The following is a 25,210-nucleotide window of genomic DNA, read 5'->3' on the forward strand; positions in this document are numbered from 1 at the left end:
TTTACCTCTGGACAGGTTTTGAGAAATCTCCCCTTATTGTGTATATTCTGCTAATATAATACTGTCATACAGTGCTCAGATAATAACAATGAATAATACACCAAACACTACGTAATGACCAAATAATGCAGCAGTTGTTATACAGGGGGAGATTTATAAAAACCTGGCTACAGGAAAAGTTGCCCAGTTGCCCATAGCAACCAATCAGATCGCTTCTTTCAGTTTGCAGAGGCCTTAGGTAAAAATGAAAGAAGCAAACTGATTGGTTGCTATGGGCAACTAAGCAACTTTTCCTCTGCACAGTTTTTGATAAATCTCCCCCATAGTATACATAAAGAGGGAGATTTATCAAAAACTGCGCAGAGGAAAAATTGCCAAGTTGCCCATAGCAACCAATCGGATGGCTTCTTTTCTCTGCACAGGTTTTGATAAATCTCCCCCAAAGTGACCAAATAAATAAAGTGACCACTGCCATGCCTGTAAATACCTCCCAATATTCCCCATATAATGTCCCCACAAATAATAGTGCCACACAGTGCACACATAACAGCGCTATATAGTTTGTTGATAACGGATACATCATCGACTGCTATCCAAACTGAGCCGATTGGTGGGGGCATTTGTCTTTTTGCCCCTGGTAGTGTTCAGAAAATAAAAACAACCGCCATGACTGTAACTCCAGATAACCTGTATTGGTTTTCTACCTGACCTGCTGATATTTTGTTCCCGCGAGGGGAACTGGTTATCGCCTGTGGTATTTATGGCTCAGATGTTTGGGACACGGGGAACGTTGGCTGTAACCGTATCCTCCTGAATCGCTGAACAGCACGGAGTGGAAAACTACAGAATGTTTTCTGTCCTAGCAGCGGGGATGTCCTAATGCAGTGGTCTCCAAACGGACGACCTCCAGCTGTTGCAAAACTACGACTCCCAGCATGCCTGGACAGCACCACATGGCGATATTATTTAGATATTGTATATGGTGGTATTTTTGGGGCAAATATATGGTGACAATATTTAGAGATTATTATTCGGGTACTATATAGCGGTAGCATTGTGTGCTTGTGATTGCCACTGTCTGTAATATGTTTAAAGGGGTATTTTTTCTTGTTAAATCAACTGGTGCCAGAAAGTTAAATAGATTAATAAATTACTTCTATTAAAAAATCTTAATCCTTCCAGTACTTATTAGCTGCTAAATAGTACAGAGGAAATTCTTTTCTTTTTGGAACACAGTGCTCTCTACTGACACCTCTGTCCATTTTAGGAACTGTCCAGAGCAGCATATGTTTTCTATGGGTATTTTCTCCTACTCTGGACAGTTCTTAAAATGGACAGAGATGTCAGCAGAGAGCACTGTGGTCATGATGTCAGCAGAGAGCTCTGTGTTCCAAAAAGAAAAGAATTTCCTCTGTAGTATTCAGCAGCTAATAAGTACTGGAAGGTTTAAGATTTTTTTAAATAGAAGTAATCGATCTGTTTAACTTTATGGCACCAGTTGATAAAAAAAAAAAAAAAAAAAAAAAAAAAAAAAAAGTTTTCCACCAGAGTACCCCTTTAAGTATTCCTAATGCAGTGGTCTCCAAACGGTGGACCTCCAGCTGTTGCAAAACTACGACTCCCAGCATGCCCAGACAGCACCACATGGCAATATTATTTAGATACTGTATATGTGGGCAGTATACTGTATAATGACCATATTTAGAGATTACTATTCGGGCACTATATAGCGGTAGCATTGTGTGGTTGTTATTGCTACTGTCTGTAATATGTTTAAGTATTCCTAATGCAGTGGTCTTCATACTGTGGACCTCCAGCTGTTGCAAAACTACAACTCCCAGCATGCTGGGAGTTGTAGTTTTGCAACAGCTGGAGGTCCACAGTTTGGAGACCTAGGTCTTAATGTATCCACTGTATGGAAATTAATACAGATGTACGGCGCCCCCGTCTGTATTGTGGTCGACTTTTATGTTGTGCATTTGACAACTAATAATGGCTACAGCAGTGGCAGTGCCCAAGTTATACCCTCCTCCCGTCAACTCTATCCATGTAAGCCCAGTGTCATAGTAATTCTGCTCCGTAATGCTGTAACTGGGTCACGTGATCACATGTCTGACTCGCAAAAAATCACAGTGCGGTCAGTCCTGGGTCAGCTGACTAACTGTGAACTACAGAATTACATAGTCACCTATCATATTCTTCCTGGCAGCTCCCAGACCCCTCCCAGATCTGTATCCTGCTGCTGCAGCTGTCTCTATGGGATTAGCACATATTGTAATAATACCCCTCCCCTTCAGCTCTATCTGTATACTACTGCTGCTATCTCTATGGGATCAGGATATATAGTAGATATACACCTCCCCTCCAGCTCTCTCTGTATAATGCTGCTACCTCTATAGGATCAAGATATATAATAGTTAAACACCTCCCCTCCAGCTCTATCTGTATACTTCTACTGCTATTTGTATGGGATCAGGATAGAAAGTGTATATAAACCTCCCCTCCCACTCTATCTGTATACTTCTGCTGCTATCTGTATGGGATCAGGATATATAGTGTATATAAACCTCCCCTCCAGCTCTGTCTGTATACTGCTGCTATATCTATGGGTTTAGGATATATTGTAGTTATACACCTCCCCTCCAGCTCTATCTGTGTACTGCTGCTGCTGCTATCTATCTCTATGGAATCAGGATATAAAGTAGATATATACCTCCGCTCCAGTTCTGTCTGTATACTGCTGCTGCTATCTCTATGGAATCAGGATATATAGTAGTTATACTCCTCCCTTCCAGCTCTATTTGTATACTGCTGCTCTCTATCTCTATGGGATCAGGATATATAGTAGTTTCATACCTCCCTTCCAGCTCTATCTGTATACTGCTGCTGCTATCTCTAACGGATCAGGATATATAATAGTTATACACCTCCCCTCCAGCTCTATCTTTATACTGCTTTTACTATCTCTATTGGATCAGGATATAGAATAGTTATACACCTCCTCTCCCAGCTCTATCTGTATACTGCTGCTGTTATCTCTATCGGATCAGGATATATAATAGTTATACACCGCCTTTTAGCTGGAAGTTGTAGTTTTGCAACAGCTGGGGAGCCTGAGGTTGGGGAACACTGTGCTATATTTTTGGCTGTATTTTTGTTACATACCTCCTGCCAAAGGCTGTCCGGGCATGCTGGAAGTTCTGGTTTTTCAACAGCTGCAGGTACACTGCTTGGGAAACACTAGGCAATATAATCCATTTTAAGAACCGTTTCTTGCTTTACCTTCCAGAACTAATGGGCATCCTGCTGTCCGGGGGTCTCGCTGGGGTCGTGGCATGGAGCATCGCCACCCCTATGGATGTGATCAAGTCTCGGCTGCAGGTGGACGGGGTGACACAGCGGAGGTACAGAGGGGTCATCCACTGCATCACTGACAGTATGCGACAGGAGGGGGTCACCGTCCTCTTTAAGGGACTGTCACTGAACTGCCTCCGCGCCTTCCCCGTCAACATGGTGGTCTTCCTCACCTATGAAGCCATCCTAAAGCAAATCAAACCTTACTCCACATGAGAGGACGAGGAGCCCTGAAGGACTGTGATCGGGACCAAGGCCCAGCAACATTGGTCCAACAGGCTTTATGGTCCCTGCCGTGGACCATAACCTCAGCCACCACCATGCCCAAGCTTTAGACTTCACAAGTGACTGCACCGGGTTGGAGTTTGGTGCCACCACCTTCCATACAGGGACCATTGTTGGAGATGTACAGGGACTTTCTGGAATTTTCCATGGACATCCAGAAGATGCTGCAGCCTTCCATGATGCTTGTCCAGAATGTTCTTTAATTAAATTCCAGGTTTCTTAACATTATAAAGACTTATATGCTGGTAATTTATGGAAATAATAGAGGGGGTCCCTGGACTGCAATTGGGTTCTGCATGTTAGGAAATAATTGTATGGATTGTGCTAATAACAGTTCTGTTATTAGGCTCGGTGTCTGGACTGGGAAACCCTCAGCATTAGAGCCCTTACCCCCTTTAGTCATAGCAGGGTATAAGTCACACCTGCATCTGCTAGGGAAGTTCTTTCTAACCAAAGTGCCTCAAGAACAGCGTTTCCCAACCAGGGTGCCTCCAGCTGTTGCAAAACTACAACTTCCAGCATGCCCGGACAGCCGTTGGCTGTCCGGGCATGCTGGGAGTTGTAGTTTTGCAACAGCTGGAGGCACCCTGGTTGGGAAACACTGCTCTAGAATCACAGGGCCCCATCGCATTAGTACTTCACTTTTACTGGGTTTCCACATTAAGAGCATGTATCATTAATTCACAGGATTTAAAGGGGTACTCCGGTGGAAAACTTTTTTTTGTTTTTGTTTTTTTAATCAACTGGTGCCAGAAAGGTAAACAGATTTGTAAATTACTTCTATAAAAAAAATCATAATCCTTCCAGTACTTATTAGCTGCTTAATACTACAGAGGAAGTTATTTTCTTTTTGGAACACAGAGCTCTCTGCTGACATCATGACCACAGTGCTCTCTGCTGACACCTCTGTCCATTTTAAGAACTGTCCAGAATAGGAGAAAATCCCCATAGCAAACATATGCTGCTCTGGACAGTTCCTAAAATGGACAGAGATGTCAGCAGAGAGCACTGTGCTTGTGATGTCAGCAGAGAGCTCTGTGTTCCAAAAAGAAAAGAATTTCCGCTGTAGTATTCAGCAGCTAATAAGTACTGGAAGGGTAAAGATTTTTTAATAGAAGTAATTTACTAATTTGTTTAACTTTTGTTGATTAAAATAAATAATTAAATAAAAGTTCACCACTGGAGTACCCCTTTAATATGATCACTAGGGGTCCAACTGCTGGGGCCCAAAATTATTATGAAACTGAGTACGACAGTTCCAGAGTGTCCTGTGTGAATGGAACGTCCCAGCATGCTGCGAGTTGTAGTTTTTCAACAGCTGGAGGTTCACAATTTTAAGACCACTCAACAACAATAGTCAGTGACCTGTATGTAATCTCCCATAGGGGACAGAGACCAGATCAGTGATCGGCTTCATTCACACTGGACACTCAGAAACTGTCATACTCCTAATCAGTGGGGGAAGGGGTGTCCCCCACTCTGACCCCCAGCAATTATATTAAAGGGGTATTCCAGGCCAAAACTTTTTTTTTTTTTTTATATATATATCAACTGGCTCCGGAAAGTTAAACACATTTGTAAATTACTTCTATTAAAAAATCTTAATCCTTCCAATAGTTATTAGCTTCTGAAGTTGAGTTGTTGTTTTCTGTCTAAACTGCTCTCTGATGACTCACGTCCCGGAAGCTGTGCAGTTCCTATGGGGGATATTCTCCCATCATGCACAGCTCCCGGGACGTGACATCATCATTGAGCAGTTAGGCAGAAAACTTCAGAAGCTAATAACTATTGGAAGGATTAAGATTTTTTAATAGAAGTAATTTACAAATCTGTTTAACTTTCCGGAGCCAGTTGAGATATATATATATATATATATATATATATATATATATATATATATATATATATATATATATATATATATAGGTTTTGCCTGGAATACCCCTTTAATCCTGTGAATCCATGATAAATGCTCTTAATGTGGAAACCCTGTAAAAGTGTACAGTAGTACATCTGCTATGGGGCCCTGTGATTTTGGTGCTTTGGGGACCCTCCTCTATACGACCTAATAGTGAATATGGATCTAAGGTAAAGTACAGAGCAGTTATCTATTCTGTATATTGTGTAATAAATGTTAATAAATAAATATATTTGTAGATCTTTTGGATACTGAAGAAACTTTGTATAGCGGCGTTTGCAAAAAGTTTAAAAAGTTTTATTCTCCAACTTTCAATGTCAATATTTTATTAAAGCAGTGTTTCCTAACCAGGGTGCCTCCAGCTGTTGCAAATCTACAACTCTAAGCATGCCTGGACAGCCAAAGGTGTTTTAATTTTTCAACAGCTGGAGGCACACTACCTAGATATATATATAGGTAAGGAGGAAAGCAGCACTCCGGGTGTAGATATGTACGGGTGCCTCCCGTTGTTGATCTGGGTCAGAGATCCAAACTTGATATAGAAAAGTAGAAACAGCAGCACTCCAGGTTAGTGAAGAAATGGCTCATTTGAAGTGAATAAAGACACCACTTTCTTCACTAATTTGGAGTGCTGCTGTGATGGACTGGCCAAGCATTTCTCCAGACCTAAACCCTATTGGGCATCTATGGGGCATCCTCATACGGAAGGTGGTGACATCCCCCAGCTTCTAGAAGTCATCATGGCGAAGTGTAAGAGGACTCCAGTCGAACCTGTTTAGATCTAGTGTACTCCAGGGCAGAAAAAGCTTAAAGGGGTACTCCGATGGATTTTTTTTTTTCAAATCAACTGGTGCCAGAAAGTTAAACGACTTTGTAAATTACTTAATCCTTCCAGTACTTATCAGCTGCTGTATGCTCCACAGGAAGTTGTGTAGTTCTTTCCAGTCTGATCACAGTGCTCTCTGCTGACACCTCTTTTCATGTCAGGAACTGTCCAGAGCAGGAGAGGTTTGCTATGGGGATTTGCTCCTACTACTAGTAGTAGTTTTGCAACAGCCGGAGGCTCCCTGTTTGAGAAACACTGGTCTACACCGAATGTCACATTGGAGAGGTGCAACCATTGAACTGCACCAAAACATGCACAACAAAACCAGTATACATGCAATGATGAATCCCCCAATACACACGGTCATACACATTGTAGGGAATTTATCATTATTAGTAGAGCAGTTTTATGTATTTTTAATCTTCTTGCACCCAAATGATGCACCTTTTCCCACCGTGTAGCTAGCAAAGACTTTCTGGGCATGCTGGGAGTTGTAGTTTTACAAAAGCTAGAGGCACCCTGGTTGGGACACACTGACCTAGATCATATATAAGGGGTGAAAGGCTCCAGTGAATCGGTGCCATAGGAAACAGTGCAGAGATATAAAGCAGAGCTGTGCAGTCCTGGGTTGGCACAATGTTGTCCTACTGCCTGTCTGAGTCTATGGGTGCAGATATGGGCGCAGGCTTGGCAGTGCCACCAGGGCCATGTGACTAGGAGTGCCCCAAGGCACCTTTGCCCCATAAGAAGACACCAGTAGTATAAATTACACATGGGACCCTGTTACTGATTTTGGATAGATTTTGAAGTTGCAGCTCTGGGTATAGAGATCAGACAGTAGATAAAAGTAAACAGGTATGTGAATGGACGCTCACCTGAAGCAGTTGTGCACAATGACTTAGTTAGACTGAGTTAGCCTCATTTAAGCAGAGGATGCAGCCTTCACTCACCGTATTGTAGCTTCATCCAGAAATCTGGTCGATGCCCATCCAAAGGGAGAAAGGGGGGAATGTCAGCGCAATCGAATCTCCCCATGAGGGCGCCACATCTGGGTCATACAGAGAAACCACACGGGGAGGATGTAAAACAACAAAGCGGCTTCATCTAATAAAAAGAGCGGAGAATAAACTTCACACAGATGACTACAATGTCTGCTCGGGTCCATATGACCCAATCTGGTCTAAATACACGCCCCCCCCCCCCCCATGGGGTCAAAGGTGGGCAGGAAAGGCAAATCTGCATATTTTATACATAGTAAAATGATGTTTTTTTTTCCCTTAAATGCAGCTATTTACAAAAAAGCATGATGTATACGATAAAGTACGAACCGCAAGATAAAGCTACTTAACGAAGTGGCAGACGAAAAACAAAATAGGAACATCTTAAAGGGGAACTCCGCTCCTAGTCATCTTATCTCCTATCAAATAATATAATTGATCATGGGGGTCCCGATGCTGGGGATCCCCGCGATCTCTCCTGCAGCAACCCCCTGATGAAGGGTGATACAGGGGCCGGAGTATTGTGACATCACGGCCCCACCCCCTCGTGATGTCACACCCCGCCCCCTCAATGCAAGTCTATGCCCCTCCTATAGACTTGCATTGAGGGGGCGGGGCTGTGACGTCACTAGGAGGTGGGGCCATGATGTCACAATACTCCGGCCCCTGTATCGCCCGTCATCAGCCACGGAGCGATCTTCGCTCTGTGCAGCTGAAGAACAGGGGTGCTGCAGGAGAGATTGCGGGGGTCCCAAGCCACAGGACCCCTGTGATCAGACATCTTATCCCCTATCCTTTAGGGCGGAGTACCCTTTTTAAATCAACTGATGCCAGAAAGTTAAACAGATTTGTAAATTACTTCTATTAAAAAAAATCTTAATCCTTCCAGTACTTATTAGCGGCTGGTTTATTTGGATTTCTTTTCTGTCACCACCACAGTGCTCTCTGCTGACACCTCTGTCCATGTCAGGAACTGTCCAGAGCAGGAGAAAATCCCCATAGCAAACATATTCTGCTCTGGACAGTTCCTGAAATGGACAGAGGTGTCAGCAGAGAGCACTGTGGTCATGACAGAAAATAAATCCAAAAAGAAAAGAATTTCCTCAGTAGTATACAGCCGCTAATAAGTACTGAAAAGATTAAGATTTTTTAATAGAAGTAATTTACAAATCTTTTTAACTTTCTGGCACCAGTTGATTTAAAAAATAAAAATAGTTTTCCATTGGAGTACCCCTTTAATTCCTCAGTGGAGTTGCCATTACACACAATGGGCACTAGAGGTCGACTGAAAGTACTAGGCATGCAAAACACGAAACGGCCACAAGATGCCCCCAGAGTACAGAGGATTATATTCTATGTGTCAGATTGAGGAATAGTTTATCTAGGAATAGAAAGACACCCCAGTCCTCAGGTTGTGGCTCCATTCACTTCAATGGAACTGGGACTCCCTAATAGTGCCATCCCCAGTGACCCCCAATAGTGCCAGCCTCAGATTGGCATAAAGAGGGAGACTCCCTAATAGTGCCATCCCCAGTGACCCCTTATAGTGCCAGCCTCAGATTGGCATATTTAGAGAGTTCACCTAATAGTGCCAGCCTCAAAGACCCCCTAATAGCTCCAGCCCCAGAGACCCCTAATAGTGCCCGTCTCAGACCGGCATAATGAAGAAGACACCATAATAGTGGTAGCTCCAGCGACTCATTACCAGTACCATCCTCAGTGACCCTTAATAGTGCCAGCTACAGAGTCCCACTAATAGTGCCAGTATTCTACCAGTTAACACTGCTTCTGCCTCAGAGCGTCCTGTAGGGGGCGCCCTGGAGCTTCAGATGGGTGGATGACCTTGGATGACACGTTATCCGCTGCTGCAGCCACTGAGTCCCCTTGGAGCTGGTAAGGACGGGTTTCCAATTGCAGAAATGCCCAAAAATGGCACAAATGCCTCACTGCATTTTTTTGGTGAATAAACGCAGCAGCCAGATATCAGCTAAAAGGGATTTATAATACCCCAAAAACACTTGGCTGTCCGGGCATGCTGGGAATTGTAGTTTTGCAACAGCTGGAGGCACCCTGGTTGGGAAACACTGCCTTAGCTGTTGCAGTCAGTAGTGGCAGGGGCACTGAAGGAGTTTGACAGAGGGAAAGGACCCCCTTAGCCAGCAGATTGTATCCTTTGAAAGATGATCACAGGAAACTGAAGGGTTAAAGGGGTACCCCGGAAGATTTTTTTCCTTCTTCAAATCAACTGGTGTCAGAAAGTTCTACAGATTTGTAAATTACTTCTATATAAAAAAAAATCTTTATCCTTTCAGTACTTATCAGCAGCTATATGCTCCACAGGAAGTTGTGTAGTTCTTTCCACTCTGATCACAGTGCTCTCTGCTGCCACCTCTGTCTGTGTCAGGAACTGTCCAGAGCAGGAGACGTTCTCTATGAGGATTTTCATCTACTCTGGTTCAGTTCCTGACATGGACAGAGGTGGCAGCGGAGAGCACTGAGATCAGACTGGAAAGAACTACACAACTTCCTCTGGAGCATACAGCAGCTGATAAGTACTGGAAGGATTACGATTTTTATATAGAAGTCATTTACAAATCTATATGACTTTCTATCTCCAGTTGATTTGATTATTTCCCCCCCCCTTCAATGCAGTACCTAAGATTATTTTTTACTTAGGAGAGATCACTATTGCGCCCAGCTTTTCCAAACTCCTGAATGGCAACTCTGCCATAATATGTAGTGGTGCATCCCCTTCTCTAATGTAACTGCATAATTAAAAAAGTATCTGGAAAAACTAGGGGTACCCCCCTACCTTGATAGCAGTCCCTTTGGTTGTCACCCAGCTTTCCCTGAACGTAATACAACTTTTCCAAGAATATATAATTACAGCGATCTATGAAGGACATGACGGGATGGCTGTGATTCATCCTGTGGAATTGTTAATTCACTTTTGGTGATGGGATAATAGGAGCTGATTTATTTTACATTTCTCAGGAGATGAAAGAATAGGAAACATTTATATATATATTATTGTATTTACTGCAGAAAATCATCAACATGAGGTTATGACCCGTCCTGCACGTGGGGAGACGACTGTGTAACCCTGGAAGGGCCATGTGCCGCTTACTGTTCAGGATCAGATGAAAGCTTGTAAAGACTGCTACATATTGCTTGCATAATACTGCCAAAGAATGCTGATGTAATACTACCATACATACCCTATATAATACTGCCAAAGAATGCTGATGTAATACTGCCATACATACCATATATAATACTGCCAAAGAATGCTGATGTAATACTACAATACATACCCTATATAATACTGCCAAAGAATGCTGATGTAATACTACAATACATACCATATATAATACTGCCAAAGAATGCTGATGTAATACTGCCATACATACCATATATAATACTGCCAAAGAATGCTGATGTAATACTGCCATACATACCATATATAATACTGCCAAAGAATGCTGATGTAATACTGCCATACATACCATATATAATACTGCCATATATACCATATATAATACTGCCAAAGAATGCTGATGTAATACTACAATACATACCATATATAATACTGCCAAAGAATGCTGATGTAATACTGCCATACATACCATATATAATACTGCCAAAGAATGCTGATGTAATACTGCCATACATACCATATATAATACTGCCAAAGAATGCTGATGTAATACTGCCATACATACCATATATAATACTGCCATATATACCATATATAATACTGCCAAAGAATGCTGATGTAATACTACAATACATACCATATATAATACTGCCAAAGCATGCTGATGTAATACTGCCATACATACCATATATAATACTGCCAAAGAATGCTGATGTAATACTGCCATACATACCATATATAATACTGCCAAAGAATGCTGATGTAATACTGCCATACATACCATATATAATACTGCCATATATACCATATATAATACTGCCAAAGAATGCTGATGTAATACTACAATACATACCATATATAATACTGCCAAAGCATGCTGATGTAATACTGCCATACATACCATATATAATACTGCCAAAGAATGCTGATGTAATACTGCCATACATACCATATATAATACTGCCAAAGAATGCTGATGTAATACTACTATACATACCATATATAATACTGCCAAAGAATGCTGATGTAATACTACTATACATACCATATATAATACTGTGAAAGAATGCTGATGTAATACTGCCATACATACCATATATAATACTGCTATACATACCATATATAATACTGCTATACATACCATATATAATACTGCCATACATACCATATATAATACTGCTATACATACCATATATAATAGTGATATACAGTTTCCACTTATACTGTGTCACATAATAGTGCCATATGTTGTCTACACTGCCATAGTGTGCTCAAGTAACACTACCACACAATACCCACATAAGGTTATATTAGGGCTCGCATAATACTGTTATACTGTTAAAGGAGTATTCCAGGAAAAAAACTTTTTCTTTAAATATATATATCAACTGGCTCCAGAAAGTTAATTTTGTAAATTACTTCTATTAAAATATCTTAATCCTTCCAGTACTTAATACCCGCTGAGTACTACAGAGGAGATTCTTTTCTTTTTGGAACACAGAGCTCTCTGCTGACATCACGAGCACAGTGCTCTCTGCTGACATCTCTGTCCATTTTAGGAACTGTCCAGAGCAGCATATGTTTTCTATGGGTATTGTCTCCTACTCTGGACAGTTCTTAAAATGACAGAGATGTCAGCGGAGAGCACTGTGCTCATGATGTCAGCAGAGAGCTCTGTGTTCCAAAAATATTAGAATTTCCTCTGTAGTATTCAGCAGCTAATAAGTACTGGAAGGATCAAGATTTTTTAATAGAAGTCATTTATAAATCTATAACTGCTTGCTATGCGCGGGATACTACGAGACTATAGCAAGCGGGTCCTGATTGGCTAGTTTGCGATCAGGACATGACGCAGAACCAAGGCTTTAAAAGAGCCAGCAGACGCGAACGCTGGTAGTAGCCTCTGTGTCCTTGACAAAGTCGGTTCTACCGGCAAAACGTCGGACAGGCTAACTATGTCATTTTAACAGCAGTAGAAGTAGAAGCGCATTAGTTTATGCATTTGCTCTGTGACCGCTGCTAACAAATGGATATGCCTACAGCGTGTCACATATAAAGAAAGGGAGTTGTATGCAGTCCCATACATAATAATTAGTGCAGTTGCACAACATGGGCAGCACACTGTGTTTTTAAAGTTTGTTGTTATTATTTGGGTTACACACTCTACGGAGTACAATAACATTTATTTCACTAATTTAAGTTGGGGGTTCCTAAATTGGGGACATTATCTGGGGGCTTTCCTCCCTCAGTTTGTTTTTCTATTCATGGTCAGGACACTCGTGGTGAGGACATTCGTGGTGAGGACATTCGTGGTCAGGACTAGTGTTGAGCGGCATAGGTCATATTCGAATTTGCAATATTTATTTTCGCATATGCGAAATCGTGGTCAGGACATTCGTGGTCAGGGCAATCGTGGTGAGGGCAATCGTGGTGAGGGCAATCGTGGTGAGGGCAATCGTGTTCAGGACACTCGTGGTGAGGACATTCGTGGTGAGGACAATCGTGTTCAGGACACTCGTGGTGAGGACAATCGTGGTCAGGACATTCATGGTCAGGACACTCGTGGTCAGGACATTCATGGTGAGGACATTCGTGGTGAGGACACTCGTGGTCAGGACATTCATGGTGAGGACATTCGTGGTGAGGATATTCATGGTGAGGACAATCGTGGTGAGGACATTCGTGGTCAGGACATTCGTGGTCAGGACATTCGTGGTCAGGACATTCGTGGTCAGGACAATCGTGGTGAGGACATTCGTGGTCAGGACATTCGTGGTCAGGACATTCATGGTCAGGACATTCGTGGTGAGGACATTCGTGGTGAGGACATTCGTGGTCAGGACATTCGTGGTCAGGACATTCGTGGTCAGGACAATCGTGGTGAGGACATTCGTGGTCAGGACATTCGTGGTCAGGACATTCATGGTCAGGACATTCGTGGTGAGGACATTCGTGGTCAGGACAATCATGGTCAGGATGTGGCAGTAGTATGTGAGCGATGAGGATGTTTAACCACTATTCCTATCCTAAGGGAAACCCCACATAATACTTCTCATGTAATTACAGGAGTCGCTGAGACGCTATAATAATATAATCCTATAATTATCAGTAATTGCTGAATGTTTGGAGTCAGATCCGATCTTAGTTCCTTGTAAATTCCATTTCACAAGACACAAGTGTTTCCTGCTGACGGCTCTTGTGACATGATGGGACTTTCTTCTTACATTTACTGGTTTATCTTGTCTCTCATTCAGGCTAAACATAGATTAGAATTTTTTTTATTTGGGTTAATAAACACACAAAGGATTAGAGAACAGAAAATAAGGAAAAGACAAATAAACAAACAAAACCAATTAAAACGAACTCAGGTAGTGAAGGGGTTAATGCTTCTATCCCTGGTGCTGTAGAGTCCGGGCCCGTTTCTATGGTGGTACAGATTGGTACAGCCCCCTGTCTTACATGTTAAAGGTAGTAGAGGGGTTAATCACTTCCTCCCTGGGGGTCTAGGGCAATGGTTTTCAATGTTCTTAAGACAAGTAACAAAAAATAACTAAATAATAAAAAAAAAAAATTCTTTAAGAATCAACTGTGTTGTGTTTTAAGACGTAAAAGGAGCAGAAAGCAGTGGTCTCCAAACTGTGGTCCTCCAGATGTTGCAAAACTACACCTACCAGCATGCCCGGACAGATGTTACTAAGTTTCAGTATCAGTGTCTATAAACTGTGTTACAATGCGTCGACGTCTGTCCGGGCATGCTGGAAATTGTAGTTTTGCAACAGCTGGAGACACCCTCGTTGGGAAACACTGACTTAAACGATTCTGAGATCCTGGAGGATGCTGAACATTATATTGACAGCTCAGGTTTCAGTGACCTACTTCCCGGTGACTGCGCTCTTCCTGATGGATTGCTTCACGCTGCTTTTCCTTATGATGCGTTTGCGATCCGGATTGAATGTTTCAGCCAGAACGACTCCAAACACTGGTCAGCTCGAAGGGAACTTGTACAATGTCAGGAACCTATAGGGGTGTCCTTGTGGTATTGTAATAAAAGTTGGAAAATAAACCAGAGAGAGCAAAGAGCACTGTGATCAGAATGGAAAGAACTACACAACTTCCTCTGGAGCATACAGCAGCTGATAAGTACTGGAAGGATTAAGATTTTTATATAGAAGTAATTAGCAAATCTGTAACTTTCTGCCGCCAGTTGATTTTGAGAAAAAAAAAAAAAAAAAATTCGTTTTCCACCGGAGTTCCCCTTTAGGGTCTATTCACACGTACAGTATTCTGTGCAGGATTTCAAACTGTGTTCAGTTTACATTGAAATCTGCAGCAGAAAATCCTGCAAATCAGATCTGCACAGAATACAGTACGTGTGAATAGAGCATTAAGGTTATGTTCAAATGGCGGAATTTCTAAGTGGAATTCTGCTAGGAAATTTCGCTGTAGCAGAGTCTCATTGATTTCAATGCAATGCAGTTTCACACAGTGGAATTAAAATCATTTTGGGGTATTATTATAGTATAGAACATTAAAGAATAAGCTCTTATGGCAATCACGCCATTGGTTTGGAATTTCTAATGAGTTTCCAATGAATTGCATTGCAGATTTCCTCATGCCAGGGAAGGGCTGCTCTGTAGGGACATTTTCCCTGTATGAACCATAACACTGAATTACAGAATTCATCACTCTCAGTCTTAGTTCTCATCAGGAAAATCATTAAGGAAGATACCAATTATAGCCGCACTTCCCCTTGTGACATAACTTGGAGCTGTATATATAGGTGCCAGTGCGGAGACATGGAGCAGAGCGGTGGCAAAACACCATAACATCACCTCAGGGCACCAAGAAGAGCAGAAGACGTCTTCACCGGATAGGTAACAATATCTTATCATATCTTATTCTTAGGAGTCTAAATTGTCTTCTCTGGACAAATAGAGAGCACAGAGAAGCCTTCAAGATTTTGGGCCCCAGTGCAAAAAGTTTACCCTGGGAGCTCAGCCCCCTAACAGCAAGATGGCGTCTATACGACCGCTGGGCTGCTGCGTGGTAAAGGAACTTCTAGCCCCATCCAGCATTGAGACTTGGGTGTAACTGCAACCTCTGCTCTATAATGTTGCTTTTTATGAGCACGAATATAATTTTACAGTAAAGAAATACAACTAGTATAATACTGCCCCCTATCTACACGAGTTTTTTGACTATAATACTGCTCCTATGTAAAATAATATAACTACTATAATACTCCTCTCTATATACAAGAATATAACTACTATAATACTGCTCCTATGTAAAATAATATAACTACTATAATACTCCTCTCTATATACAAGAATATAACTGCTATAATACTGCTCCTATATACAAGAATATAACTACTATAATACTGCTCCTATATACAAGAATATAACTACTATAATACTGCTCCTATTTACAAGAATATAACTACTATAATACTACCTCCTATATACAAGAATATAACTACTATAATACTGCTCCTATATACTAGAATATAACTACTATAATACTGCTCCTATATACAAGAATATAACTCCTATAATACTGCTCCTATATACAAGAATATAACTACTATAATACTGTCTCCTATATACAAGAATATAACTACTATAATACTGCTCCTATATACAAGAATATAACTACTATAATACTGCTCCTATATACAAGAATATAACTACTATAATACTCCCTCCTATATACAAGAATATAACTACTACAATACTGCTCCTATATACAAGACTATAACTACTATAATACTTCTCCTATATACAAGAATATATCTACTATAATACTGCCTCCTATATACAAGAATATAACTACTATAATACTGCTCCTATATACAAGAATATAACTACTATAATACTGTCCCTATATACAAGAATATAACTACTATAATACTGCTCCTATATACAAGAATATAACTACTATAATACTGCTCCTATATACAAGAATATAACTACTATAATACTGTCCCTATATACAAGAATATAACTACTATAATACTGCTCTCCATATACAAGAATATAACTACTATAAAACTGCTCCTATATACAAGAATATAACTACTATAATACTGCTCCTATATACAAGAATATAACTACTATAATACTGCTCCTATGTACAAGAATATAACTACTATAATACTGCCTCCTATATACAAGAATATAACTACTATAATACTGCTCCTATATACAAGAATATAACTACTATAATACTGCTCCTATATACAAGAATATAACTACTATAATACTGCTCCTATGTACAAGAATATAACTTTTCAGGGGCTCCTAAACTTTTGCATACGACTATTGTGGATGCAATATTCTGATTATTTTGGTTCTTCTCTATTAGGGGGAAGTTAACTGTCCCGGCAGCCATGTTTACACTTTGTACATTATTCGCACTTTTCCTGGGTGTCGTCCACTGTCAGTTCCCCAGGTCATGTACCACAGATCAAGCTCTGCAGTCAAAAACCTGTTGCCCACCACGGTAAGATGGCAGCCCCTGTGGTTCACAATCTGGACGTGGCCAGTGCAGGGACCATGTGGTCTATACATCAATGGCTGCCAGACGGGTTCGCCAGTTTTATGATGATCGTTTGAACTGGCCGCGCTTTTACTTTGGCCAGACTTGTGAATGCTTCGGAAACTACAGCGGCCATAACTGCGGGCAGTGTAAATACGGCTACTATGGCAAGAAGTGTGATCGTGAAAAGACAGTGATACGAAAAGAGATCCGTCAGCTCTCCTTCCTGGAAAGAAAGAGATTCTTCAGCTACTTGGCTTTGGCCAAAACTACAAAAAGTGCCGATTATGTCATCTTGACCACTGGGGACCGACACCACCTGGACACCTACCACTTTGTGGATGCCTCCGTCTATGACATTTTCGCTTGGATCCATTATTACTCCATGAAGCCCATTTTGGTCAATAGCACATTTGATGGCAGGAATAACTATGCCCATCAGGGTCCGGCCTTTCCTGGTTGGCATCGTCTGGGGCTCATGTTCTTAGAGAGGCAAATTCAACTCTTGACTGGGGATGAAGACTTTGCTATTCCTTATTATGACTGGAGAGGAGAGAAGAACTGCTCCATCTGCACCAATGACTTTCTTGGAGAGAGTAATAAACAAGGCTTCCTGCACTATGATTCCCACTTTGCTTTCTGGAAGGTGAGTACCCAGGGATGACGTCAGGGTAGTAATCTTTCCTTTGTGTATCATATACTTATCTTCCGTCCTATTATGTCATTTATATCTCTGCCACCTCTAGATCTGCATTCAGAATTCTGCTACTTTGCTTTAAAGGTTTTGGACACCTTTGGCATGAAAAACCTTATTCTTAGATATGTTACCTGTTTCCTTGAGTTACAGTGTTGTGCTAAGTTTAATCATTATACCTTCAATTGTTGCCCCCAATATGCAGTTTGCAGCCTGTTCCTGGGTTCCAATTCTTCTCCTGTGAATATTTGTTCCCTGTAATATATACTGGATGTGAGGGCTGTCTGTTTTAGTAATCTAAAGTTTGCTGTGGGTGCTCTGCTTTCTTATCATACTTGTACAAATAATCTATGGGATTCTCCACTAGAAACTGCCTTGTATCTGCTTTCCTCCCTAGCTACATCCTGTGTGAGCTGCTCTACCTTCTCTCAATAATCCTTTCTGTAATATACGCTGGATGTGAAGGCAAGGAATCTACAGTTTGCTGTGGGTGCATTGCTTTCTCTCTGTACTGTATAAATATCTTATGTGCTTCTCCGCTACAGATTGCTTTTTATCTGCTTTCCTACCTAGCTATATCCTGTGTGAGCGGCCCTCTCTGTTTGCTCTACCTTCTTCCTATAATCTTTTCTGTAATATATGCTGGATGTGAGGGCTATGTGTTTAGGAATCTTCAGTTTGCTGTGGGTGCTCTGCTTTCTCCTCATACTGATACAAACAACCTATGTGATTCTCTGCTACAGACTGCCTTGTATCTGCTCTCCTCTCTCCATGTATGCTCTATCTTCTCTCCACAATCCTTTCTGTAATATATATTGAATGTGATGGCTATGTGTTCAGGAATCCAGTTTGCTGTGGGTGCTCTGCTGTCTCTCTATACTTTTCAAATAACCTGTGTGATTCTCTGCTACAGACTTCCATGTATCTGCTTTCCTCCCTAGTTACATCCTGTGTGAGCTGCCCTTAATGTATGCAATGCTTTCTCTCCATAACCCTTTCTGTAATGTATGCTGGATGTGAGGGCTATGTGATTTTTTCACAGCAAACAATCATAGCTCAGCTAATGAGCTATGGTAAAGTGAAACCTGAGCTGTGATTGGTTGCTGTGGAAAAATCACTACTTTTTTCTCTCGCACAGTTTGATAAATCTGGGCCTATGTGTTAAAGAATCTACACTCTTCTGTGGGTGCTCTGCTTTCTCTCTATACTATACAAATAACCTATGTGATTTTCCACCATAGACTTCTTAATATCTGCTTTCCTCCCTAGCTACATCTTATATGATCTGCCCTCCATGTATGCTCTACCTTCTCCACAATCCTTTCTGTAATATACGCTGGATGTGAGGGCTATGTGTTTAGGAATCTACAGTTTGCTGTGAGTGCTCTGCTTTCTCTGTACACTCTCATACACATACTCTTTAGAGGCAAAGTGGTATGAACTTTTTAATGAAGACTATGAGGAAATTGGCTTAAAGGGGAACTCCGGTGAAAAACTATTTTTTTTTTAAATCAACTGGTGCCAGAACGTTAAACAGATTTATAAATTACTTCTATTTATAAATCTTAATTATAATTAATCAGCTGCTGTATGCTCCACAGGTAGTTCTTTTCTTTTTGAATTTCTTTTCTGTCTGACCACTGTACTCTCTGCTGACACCTCTGTCTGTCTCTGGAACTGTCCAGAGTAGGAGCAAATCCCCATAGTAAACCTCTCCTGCTCTGGACAGTTCCTGACATGGGCAGAAGTGGCAGCAGAGAGCCCTGTGGTCAGACTGGAGAGAACTACACATCTTCTTCTGGAGCATACAGCAGCTGATAAGCAATGGAAGGATTAAGATTTTTAAATAGAAGTCATTTACTAATCTGTATAACTTTCTGACACCAGTTAATTTGAAACACTTCCCCCCCCCCTCCAGAGTACCCCTTTAACCCTCCTGGAATTAAAATCAATGGGAATTAGACTGATTGCATAAACACTCCCGCTGCTTTCGGCTTCCCGACCAGCTGCACACAGATCGGAGGGAGCCAGAAGCCCTCTTTAAATGAGAAGGGAAGACCACTTCAAGTGTTATTATCAGTGCAGCCCTGGATATGAATGATTCTAAACATTTAAAGGGGTACTCCACCCCTAGACATCTTATCCCCTATTCAAAGAATAGGGGATTAGTTGTCTGATTGTGGTTGGTCTCTCTGTTGGGACCCCCTGCGATCAGGCATCTTATCCCCTATCCTTTGGATAGGGGATAAGATGCCTAGGGGTGGAGTACCCCTTTAAACTTAGATTTGAAAACCTGAAAAACATAAGTTGATATAAAGGGAACCTTTGACTTTTTTATCAGCATGCATAATGTACATCACAATTCATGGCCAACCTCCCCCCATGCTCATAACACTAAACTCCAGCTGGGGTCCCCTTTAATCCCCTGGTGTCCCCATTATTGGGCTGAGGCTAATACTGTTTCTTCTCCATCAGTCTATTTGCAGTGGGTTCAATTACGCTGATACCTATTGCCAGACGGCTAGTGATGAGTGCCAAATGGAGAGACTCCACAGAAAGCCGGGGTCAGATCCCAGGGTTAAAAGTTTCCCCTCCTTCCAAGATGTGCAGGACACCCTCAAATGGAGCGACTTTGACACATCCCCATACAATGCCTCATCCCGGAAGAGCTTCCGCAACGCTTTAGAAGGTAGGTTATAGATAGGTCATCTGTTACTATAGCTGGTTGTCAGTATACGTTGTTAGGATTTGTTCTTCAACATCAGCTAAAAGGGGTCATCCCATAGTGGCAGCATAGTCAATGGAACCGACACCACACACAACCTAATGACAGGAGTGGTGCTGTTTTTGGAAAAAAGTTGCCAAGTTTTTCTAATGCAGAATAACCCTTCAGGGCCTAACCTATAGGGGAGTAGGGGACTTTGGTTTAGGGCAGTGTTTTCTAAACAGTGTGCCTCCAGCTGTTGCTAAATTTGATGTTGGGGACCCCTGTTGGGGACCCCTGCGATCTCGCCTGCGGCGCCCAAGACATCCAGACTTCGCTCCATGTCGGATGACTGGCGATGCGGGTGGAGGATCGTGACCTCATAGTTATGCCCCGCTCCTGACATCACGGCCATCAGGCCCCCTCCCATAGACTTGCATTGAGGGAGACTGACCGTGACGTCACGAGCGGGGTGTGGCCAGGACATCATGAGCCTCTGGCGATGCACCCGACGCTCTAAACGAACACCGCGTGAAGCAGGGAGATGGCGGGGGTCCCCACTGGTGGGGCTCCCATGATCAGACATCTTGGATAGGGGATAAGATGTCTAGGGGCGGAGTGCCCCTTTAACAACTTAAGTACTCTGGGTGTAAATGTACGCCCTGCACCCGCTCCTGAACTGAGCGCGCTTCATAGCCGGGACCCGTGGCTAATGCTGGACTTCACCGATCGGGTTGATGTCCGGCATTAACCCTTTAGACACCACAATCATAGTTGATCATAGCATCTAAAAATACAGAAAATCAGATGCTGGTACCCCAAGGATGGTGATCGGGACACCTGTGGCAAAATCTCGGGGTCCCAATCAGCTGAGGGGATAGCGGGAGGGTCCTTATCTGCCTCCTTGGGTAATAAAGTCACATACTATTTATAAATAATATTTACATATGGCCAGTTAGCCAATTGTAACAAAAATAAATTGACCTTAAAGGGGTACTCCGGTGCTTACACATCTTATCCCCTATCCAAAGGATAGGGGATAAGATGCCTGATCGCGGGAGTCTCGCAGCTGGGGACCCCCGGGATCATGCACGCGGCACCCCATTTATAATCAGTCCCCGGAGCGTGTTCGCTCCGGGTCTGATTAAGGTCGACCGCAGGGCCGGCAGCGTGTGACGTCACGCCCCCACCCCTCAGTGCAAGCCCGTAGGCTTGCATTGAGGGGCGGAGCGTGACGTCACACGGGGGCAGAGGCGTGACGTCACACGCCGCCGGCTCTGCGGTCGACCGTAATCAGAACCGGAGTGAACACGCTCCGGGGACTGATTACAAACGAGGTGCCGCGTGCATGATCCTGGGGGTCCCCAGCGGCGGGACTCCCGCGATCAGGCATCTTATCCCCTATCCTTTGGATAGGGGATAAGATGTGTAAGCACCGGAGTACCCCTTTAAGTTGAGTTTTAGCCTTTTATTTTTGTTACAATTGGAAAACTGATCCGACATTCCTTACAGTATTGGTAAACATTGTGATATTGACTTTCCAATTGTATTTCTTATCATACATGTAATCAATCTGTTTTTTAGGATTCCTGAGACCATCGGATGGGACGACCCTGGAGCGTAACATGCACAACTCGGTTCACGTTTACTTTGGGGGTACGATGTCTCAGGTCCCCATCTCCAGCAATGACCCCATGTTCATTCTCCATCACGGCTTTGTTGACAAGTAAGTTCCCTTTGTTTTTGTTTTGTCTTTTTGTTACAATGTAACCATGAAATAAATACTGAAAACAGAAGAAAGAAGAAATCGCCCTGGGAAAAACTTGTTTAACGGGACCCCAGAAGACTATCCAGAAAATGAGGAGCCCGGACAAGGCCCCGATGAATGCGCCACCCCCTACTTTCCTTGTTACAGGAACAAGGATTTCGTATCCAGTTCATCTAAACTAGGATACACATACTCTGAGTATCAAGGAATGTAAAGTGTGCCAACAGGTGACTTTGGACCAATGCTTTGTGGTGTTCTTGTCTTATTGTAAGTTTCCCCGCACATGTTCCCGTATCCTTCTTTATACTGCTCCTTTCTTCTTTAGTTTTATACACAGTATATTCTGTTCATGATCTCCCAATCAGGAGCTTGATAGTTGTCAAACCTTGTGTGCTGTATTCATTCCCTGTCTGCTCCTCTGCCTGTGGCATTGCTCAGCACAAGGAAGCATTTTGTACCCACACCTCTTTCTTACTAAATGTCCCAATAAAGATATATGTGTGTATATGTATAGTGATTGAGGCTGGAGGGACTGGTCAGAGGTGATGACATGACTCAGGGGGTGGGGCTGGCACTCAGAGACAAGATCCAGCCTCGCCTCCGGAGACATCAAAGGATGATTTGTGGTCTCAGAAGAGAGAAAGGAACCAGGAAAGCTGCTGAGACAACATCACACTGACAATGGAAGGACTACACAACTTCCTGTTAGGAGAGAGGGAGGAGCTGGGAAGCGGCAGAGGCAACACCACACTGACAATGAGAGGAATAGACAACTTCCTGTCAGGAGAGAGGGAGGAGCTGGGGAGCTGCAGAGACAACACCACACTGACAATTAAAGTACTACACCTTCCTGCCAGAAGCGGGGTGGGGGGAGAGCCAGGGAGCTGCGGAGACAATACCACACTGACAGTGAGAAGACTACACAACTTCCTATCAGGAGTATTTCAAGAAAAATCCTGATGAAGCCAGTACAATTTGTGATAACACTTTGTTAATAAGTTATATACCTTTGGGCGATAGTTTTATTTAAATACAAATGCCCCTTTAAGGGAGGTAGTTACCCACATTTTGCAGACTCCTAATACAGAGACAGACTATTCCTGTGTCACTACAAAATTGGGACACTAAGATAACACAATGTCATGTCCTATGGGAGTTGTAGTATTTACCATGATGTTGACACCTGATTTTAGGATTAACTTAGCCATGAAGGGAAATATCTACATTACAAAAGAAGAATTACCTTTCAATCCTTAAAAACAGTCATACAGATGTATACAATCTATGGATTATATCAGTGTTTCCCAACCAGGGTGCCTCCAGCTGTTGCAAAACTATGACTCCCAGCATGCCCAGCATTCCAATACTTCTCAGCTGCTGTATGCTCCATAGGAAGTTGTGTAGATCTTTCCAGTCTGGCCACAGTGCTCTCTGCTGACACCTCTGTCCACATCAGGAACTGTCCAGAGTAGGAGCAAATCCCCATAGCAAACCTCTCCTGCTCTGGACAGTTCCTGACGTGGACAGAGGTGTCAGCAGAGAGCACTGTGGTCAGACTGGAATTTTTTTTTTAATGGTGAACCCCTTTAAGGGGTACATCTGTTGGTTGTTACTGTATTCATAGACCCCTATGTACAATGTATTCATATGTGCTATCACTTTACATGTACAATGTATTTATATGTGCTATCACTTTATATGTAGTGTTGCTCGCGAATATTCGCAATTCGAATTTTATTCTCGAATATCGCACATTCGCGAATATAACACTATATATTCGCAATTACGAATATTCGTTTTTTCACTTATACAAATTTCAGCATATGCTCATTTTCACATATGCGAATTTTCTTATATACGAATTTTCCCCTATGTAAATTTTCGCATATGCAAACTTTTCCATGCAATAATTTTCTTACCTGCGAATATTCTCCTATGTAAATTTTCGCATATAGTAATTCTCTCATATGCGAATTGTTTTGTGTAACATTCTTCGTATATGTGCATTTTTTCACTTGGTCTAATTTTCTGAGATGCAAATTTTCCGATATAAAATATTTCGTATATGCGCAAATTTTTCACATATGGTAAATTTCCTTATATACGAAATTTTTTTATATACGCATTCTCTCGTATGTAAATTTGCGCTTATGCGCATGTTCGTAAATGCGAAAATGCGCACACTTATTTCTTTCTTACATGCAAATTCTTTCCTATACAAGTTTTCGCATATGTTAAATGCGAATGTTCTGGTATGACATTTTTCGTATATGCGCATTTTCACATATACGAATTTTTCTTATATGCGAATTTGTATATGCACATTTCTCGTATGCAAATTTTCGTATATGCGGATGTTCGCATATGCGAATGTAGCGAATATATGACGAATATTCGTCTATATATTCGCGAAATATCGCGAATTCGAATATGGCCTGTGCCACTCATCACTATTTATATGTACAATGTATTTATATGTGCTAATAGTGTTGAGCGGCATAGGCCATTAGTGTTGAGCGGCATAGGCCATATTCGAATTCGCGAATATTCGCGAATATATGGACGAATAATCGTCATATATTCGCGAATATTCGCATATTCGTTATAATCCCGTTTTATTTTCGCATATACGTACATTCGCGTATGCGAAAATTAACATATGTGAATATTAGCATATACAAAATTAACATACACGAAAATTCGCATAAGCGAAAATTAGCATATGCTAATTTTCGCTTATGCGAATTTTCGCACGCCAGTCTCACACAGTAGCATTAGAGCCTTCTTTACACCACACAAGCTGGAAGCAGAGAGGGGTGATCACTGTGATGTGTACTGTGAAAAAATAAAAAAAAATAAAAACGAATATATAGCGCTATATTCGCGAAATTCGCGAATATGCGATATTCGCGAATAATATTCGAATTGCGAATATTCGTGAGCAACACTATAGGCCATATTCGATT

At 41.9% G+C, this 25,210-nt stretch overlaps 1 protein-coding gene and 1 pseudogene across 4 annotated transcripts in view; both read left to right on the forward strand.

Annotated features, from left to right (window-relative positions):
* The window catches only part of SLC25A47 (solute carrier family 25 member 47), a 34,959-nt gene extending 30,824 nt beyond the window's left edge, over positions 1-4,135 (forward strand). For all 4 annotated transcript variants that reach the window (XM_056545445.1, XM_056545446.1, XM_056545444.1 and 1 more), the window contains one exon: positions 3,290-4,135. In XM_056545445.1, the coding sequence (XP_056401420.1) occupies positions 3,290-3,570 (281 nt within the window). In that variant the 3' untranslated portion in view covers positions 3,571-4,135. The remainder of the gene's footprint in view (positions 1-3,289) is intronic.
* Positions 4,136-16,929: 12,794 nt separating this feature from the next.
* Positions 16,930-22,634, forward strand: LOC130295633 (tyrosinase-like; annotated as a pseudogene).
* The last annotated feature ends 2,576 nt before the right edge of the window (positions 22,635-25,210 follow it).

Source organism: Hyla sarda, chromosome 11 (assembly GCF_029499605.1).
Source record: "Hyla sarda isolate aHylSar1 chromosome 11, aHylSar1.hap1, whole genome shotgun sequence".
Classification (NCBI taxonomy): domain Eukaryota; kingdom Metazoa; phylum Chordata; class Amphibia; order Anura; family Hylidae; genus Hyla; species Hyla sarda.